This window comes from Silene latifolia, chromosome Y (assembly GCF_048544455.1).
Source record: "Silene latifolia isolate original U9 population chromosome Y, ASM4854445v1, whole genome shotgun sequence".
NCBI lineage: Eukaryota > Viridiplantae > Streptophyta > Magnoliopsida > Caryophyllales > Caryophyllaceae > Silene > Silene latifolia.
This window is the reverse complement of record NC_133538.1, coordinates 274,600,916-274,606,401: the sequence shown is the minus strand read 5'-3', so window position 1 is coordinate 274,606,401 and position 5,486 is coordinate 274,600,916. Positions and strand designations below refer to the sequence as shown.

At 36.0% G+C, this 5,486-nt stretch overlaps 2 protein-coding genes across 2 annotated transcripts; both read left to right on the top strand.

The window, feature by feature from the left end:
* Positions 1–202: 202 nt before the first annotated feature.
* LOC141630701 (protein FAR1-RELATED SEQUENCE 5-like) lies at positions 203–3,052 on the top strand. Its single transcript, XM_074443471.1, has 3 exons — positions 203–310; positions 2,150–2,593; positions 2,684–3,052. Exons 1-3 carry the CDS (start codon positions 203–205, stop codon positions 3,050–3,052), a joined length of 921 nt encoding a protein of 306 aa, XP_074299572.1.
* Positions 3,053–3,236: 184 nt separating this feature from the next.
* On the top strand, positions 3,237–5,049 carry LOC141630700 (protein FAR1-RELATED SEQUENCE 6-like). Its single transcript, XM_074443470.1, has 2 exons — positions 3,237–3,831; positions 4,829–5,049. Exons 1-2 carry the CDS (start codon positions 3,237–3,239, stop codon positions 5,047–5,049), a joined length of 816 nt encoding a protein of 271 aa, XP_074299571.1.
* The last annotated feature ends 437 nt before the right edge of the window (positions 5,050–5,486 follow it).

The following is a 5,486-nucleotide window of genomic DNA, read 5'->3' as shown; positions in this document are numbered from 1 at the left end:
TCACCGCCATCAAAACAACCATTCGATTCGTGTCAGATGAGGAGGACATTTTCTGACTAGATTCCGAATAGGCCATGGATACCATTAATTTTTCAAAATTCAATTGGGTTTTTGGTAGATCTAAAAAAAGAGGGCGCACGAACACGGTGGTGCTTCGCCGGAGCTATTGGATCTAGCCGAAGGCATGAGCAGGTAAACGGAGATGACGGTGTTAGGATTTGAAGCATCGAGAGTGGTAGACAGTAATGAAGCGGTAAAGACGGTCGACGATGGTTGCTGGAGCTCCGACGTCGGTGTTTCAAATAAAGCGGTGAGTCATGGGAGTTGAATGGTTGTTGCGTGGTAACTGGGAAGGAGATGAAAGATATCAGGGAAAACGAGTTGTATTAAGTTGTATTAAGTTGTTTTTATTAGTTCGTACAGTTTGCACATGATCCTGATTATATATATATATATATATATATATATATATATATATATATACATAGAGGAGATCTAATGAGTCCCTTACCTCATTTGAGTCCTTAAGTCCTTATAAGGACCCTTAGATGGACAACATCTATGGTGGAGATTTTTTACAAAATGTAGGGCAAAAAAAAAGGGAAAAGCTTGGCTATGAAAGAAGACAACAATTCCTGCCAATTGTCCTTACCAATGATCATTTCCTGCGGACAAAAGCATATATCCTTTGTACTATGTTTCCACTTCCCACATTCTTCCTTCCTGAGCACACTTAATTCCAATCTTTTTCTTTCTTTCTTCTCTCTAAAACTGGGTGCTTTCATCTCAAAACGAAGCTAAAGTTCTCTCTAAATCCTCCAAACCAGAGTAAACATGCAAATAATAGATGGCATCAATGGTATTTCTTCATTTTATTCATTGTTTTCAGTCACGTTTTCATATTTTTTAGTTGAATAGGAAGGATGAAGGTAATCATTACAGTTTTGCATGTCATCGAATTTGTTCATTCTTGTTTTGATTATTTGTTACTGGGTTTGAAATGAAGATTGTTAGAAGTAAATCTTCATGCTGGGTTTTCATTAATTTGAGTTTGGATTAGCATGAACGCATTCTGACAGCATTTACATGAACATTTTTGCTATAGTTTTACATTTACACTTTTTATTTGTTATATTTTTTATGTGAGTTAGCATTCTGACAACATTTACACTTTTGTTGACATTTACACTTTTAAAGCCTCACATTTACATTGCATTACTGCTCACGTTTACACTTTTCCTGTACTTTTAAATTTACACTTTTTTATTGTTATTGTCACCTTTGCATTTTTATTGTTATATTTTTTTATGTGAGTTGGCATTCTGACAACATTTACACTTTTGTTGACATTTACACTTTTAAAGCATCACATTTACACTGCATTCCTGCTCACATTTACACTTTTGTTGTACTTTTACACTTTTGTTGACATTTACACTTTCAGACAATCACATTTACACTTCCTTTCTCCTACACATTTGGATGGTTACTCTTTTTGCTATAGTTTTAAATTTACACTTTTTAATTGTTATATTTTTTATGTGAGTTAGCATTCTGACAACATTTACACTTTTGTTGACATTTACACTTTTAAAGCCTCACATTTACTGCTCACGTTTACACTTTTCCTGTACTTTTAAATTTACACTTTTTTATTGTTATAGTCACCTTTTCATTTTTATTGTTATATTTTTTATGTGAGTTAGCATTCTGACAACATTTACACTTTTATTGACATTTACACTTTTAAAGCATCACATTTACACTTCGTTTACACTTTTAAAGCATCACATTTACACTTTTGCTGACATTTACACTTTCAGAACATCACATTTACACTTCGTTTCTACTGACATTTACACTTACACTTTTGGATGTTTACTTTTACTATAGTTTTGGCATTTACACTTTTGCTGACATTTACACTTTCAGAACAACACATTTACACTTCGTTTCTACTGACATTTACACTTACACTTTTGGATGTTTACTTTTACTATAGTTTTGACATTTACACTTTTGATGACATTTACACTTTCGAGCAACAAAGACATTTACACTTCATATCCGAGGACATTTACATTTACACTTACACTCTGTGCACATTTACTGAGACTTGGTAAAAAACAGAATGGGGTTCAACTGACAGGGGAGGCTGTGTAGGGAGGTGGAGAAGAGGTTTACACCGTACATCGGCCAGAAGTTTGGGGGGGTTGAGGATGCGGTGACTTTTTATAAGATATACGCCATTGCTTGTGGGTTTGATGTCCGTAGGTACACAATAAAAAAATGGCGTGGCGGTGAGATCAAGTCAAAGCTCGTCGTCTGCAATCGAGAAGGTTTCGCTCACAAGACGCCCAGAAAAGATCAGGATGACGGACTGGATGGGGAGAAGTCACAGAGGATATTCAGGGTCACTAGAGTGGGGTGTAAAGCGAGGATACGACTATATATGAAGAATGATCTTTTATTAATTGACTGGTTCCACGAGGGTCACAATCACGAGCTTATCTCACTTAAGGACAGAGAGTTCCAGAAATTGTCGCGTAACATAACAGATTATCACAAGATGATAATCGTTTCAAACTCAAGGGTTTGTAATACATAATCACTCTCTATACTAAATAAATAATTCCATTCATGTTATATTTATATGACGTATCTGTTAATGATTGATTGGCAGCTGAAGATAGGAGCAACAAAAACATACAGAATCTGCAAAGAACGAGTGAATGGATACGAAAACATTGGAGCAAGCTTAAATGATTTTAAGAACTTCCATAGGGATGTTAAATGTTTCATTCACGAACGGGATGGTCAGTTGTTTGTTGACCATTTCAAGGAAATGACTGAAACAAGAATAGGTTTCTACTTTGACTATGACCTTGACGATGATGGCAGCCTACGTAGGGCCATATGGGCGGACGGTACCGCCCGAGATAATTACAAAATTTTTGGTGATGCGGTGTCATTCGACCCAACTTACTCCACCAATAAGTATTCTATGGTATTCACACCATTCACGGTGTTGACCACCATAAACGATCTGTGACGTTACGGGGGCTCTAGTTGCAAGGGAAGATTATGAGTCGTTTAATTGGGTTTTCAGCCGGTTTTTACAAGCAATGGGGGGTAAGGAACCCGAGTACATAATTACATATTAGGACCCAGGTATTATCAAATCTGTCCCTCTTGTTTTCAAGACAGCGCGCCATCGGTTCTGTATGTGGCATATAATGAACAAAATTCCAAGTAAGTTTGGCGTCTCGAGAAGCGATTATAATGAGTTCATCTGTAAAATGAATGACATTATATGGGACGATGAGCTTGAGGCAGCAGAATTTGATGGTATCTGGGAGCAAATAATTCAAGATCATGGTGTTGGCGTAAATGATTGGTTTGCAGATACATATGCTATAAGGGGACAGTGGGTGATGGCGCATTGCAGAGACTTGAGGATGGCGTTGATTATGAGGACAACTCAAAGATCAGAGAGCGAAAATAGCTTTTTCAAGAGGTTTGGGCACAAGTCAGGAACATTGGTTGAGTTTTGGATGCGTTTCGAGAGCGCTATGGACCAAAAAAGACATACACAGAAGCAGCTTGACAACATGGATAAGCACTCGTCCGCAACGGCGTCAACACATCTGGCATTAGAGATTCATGCTGCAAAGGTGTACACCTATTCAGCTTTCCACAAATTCAAACAAGAAGCCATCTTCTCAATTGATACATGTAGAACAGGAGGTTTCACTGAGAGAGGCGAGCTAGAGGTAACTACTGTCAAAGATTCAACCAGAAAGAAGAATTTTGAAGTTGCGTACAGTCCAGGTAATTTACACTTCCTATGATATTTACACTTTCTGTTTTTATCTCATTTAAATTCCTATAACTTAACATTTACACTTCTAATAACTTAACATTTACACTTCCTATTAGTTTTTATTTACACTTCCTATTAATTTGCATTTACACTTCTAATAACTTAACATTTACACTTTACAATTGATGACATTTACACTTTACATCATATGACATTTACACTTCCTATACCTTAACATTTACACTTCTAATTACCTAGCATTTACACACTACATTTCCTGACATTTACACTTTACATCATATGACATTTACACATTCAAATCCCTTAAACTTAACATTTACACTTCTAATACCTTAACATTTACACTTCCTATTAGTTTACATTTACACTTCTAATTACTTCGCATTTACACTTTACAATTGATGACATTTACACTTTACATCATATGACATTTACACTTCCTATACCTTAACATTTACACTTCTAATACCTTAACATTTACACTTCCTATACCTTAACATTTACACTTTTCCACTTATTGACATTTACACTACATTTCATGACATTTACACTTTACATCATATGACATTTACACATTTAAATCCCCTATAACTTATCATTTACACTTCTAGTACCTTAACATTTACACTTCCTATTAGTTTACATTTACACTTCTAATTACTTAGCATTTACACACTATATGTCATGACATTTACACTTTACATCATGACATTTACACATTCAAATCCCTATAACTTAACATTTACACTTCTAATACCTTAACATTTACACTTCCTATTAGATTACATTTACACTACTAATTACTTAGCATTTACACTTTACAATTCAATACATTTACACTTTACATCAGTGACACTATTTTTAACGTTCACACTTACATGCTAGCTTTATCGATGACACAGTACACGTAAAGCAAGTCAAACGGTTGTACGATGTTTGAAAGAACCGAAATCCTATGCCGCCATATAATATGGATTTTTTCAGCAAGTGGGATAAAGACTATACCAGAAGATTATGTTCTGAATAGATGGATGAAAGAGTATCTCCGATTAAGGATTTTCAATACTAATGGTGAAGGAACAGAAAACATGCAAGTCATCGATGAAAAACAAATTGCAATGTCAATAATGTGGTCGAAGTTCATGAAGTCAGTAGGGCTCCTTCGAGACAAAGGAATAGCTGATGTTGACTTTTCCGCTAATTAGATCATTTAAACAGTCCCTGTCACCATTAGGGGAAGTGTTGAATAAAAATCAACAAATGGAGAAATTTCTGAATTGTACGGCATGTGAGGTAGTGACGATATTGCCACCAAAGAATTCGAAAAACAAGGGGACCGGAAAAAGATTTCTGTCAGCCAAAACAAAAGCAATGTTGTTGGCTAGGAAACTCAAACGTAAGTGTAAGAATTGCAAGAGAATGACAAATCACGACAAGAGAAACTGCCCTAACCCCTTCTCAGCACACACGCCATTGTGCGAAGGGTCGTCTGAACTTAAGAGGATGAAGGAGAGGAGGAGGAAGGGCTGAGTCGAACAAGAATAGACGCGGATCACTGACAAGTGTTGCTCTATATATTTTGAGTGTGTAACTTATAACTTTGATGTGCTATAACTGGAGCGGGCGATAAGGAATTGGTCTC

Bases quoted from the DNA above. Each gene is read 5' to 3' on its own strand.
- LOC141630701 (XM_074443471.1), top strand. From the start codon at position 203: ATGACGGTGTTAGGATTTGAAGCATCGAGAGTGGTAGACAGTAATGAA. The intron at 311-2,149 runs GTGAGTCATGGG...TTCAACTGACAG, and splicing joins TCGGTGTTTCAAATAAAGCG to GGGAGGCTGTGTAGGGAGGT. The intron at 2,594-2,683 runs GTTTGTAATACA...ATTGATTGGCAG, and splicing joins TAATCGTTTCAAACTCAAGG to CTGAAGATAGGAGCAACAAA.
- LOC141630700 (XM_074443470.1), top strand. From the start codon at position 3,237: ATGAACAAAATTCCAAGTAAGTTTGGCGTCTCGAGAAGCGATTATAAT. The intron at 3,832-4,828 runs GTAATTTACACT...GGATTTTTTCAG, and splicing joins TGAAGTTGCGTACAGTCCAG to CAAGTGGGATAAAGACTATA.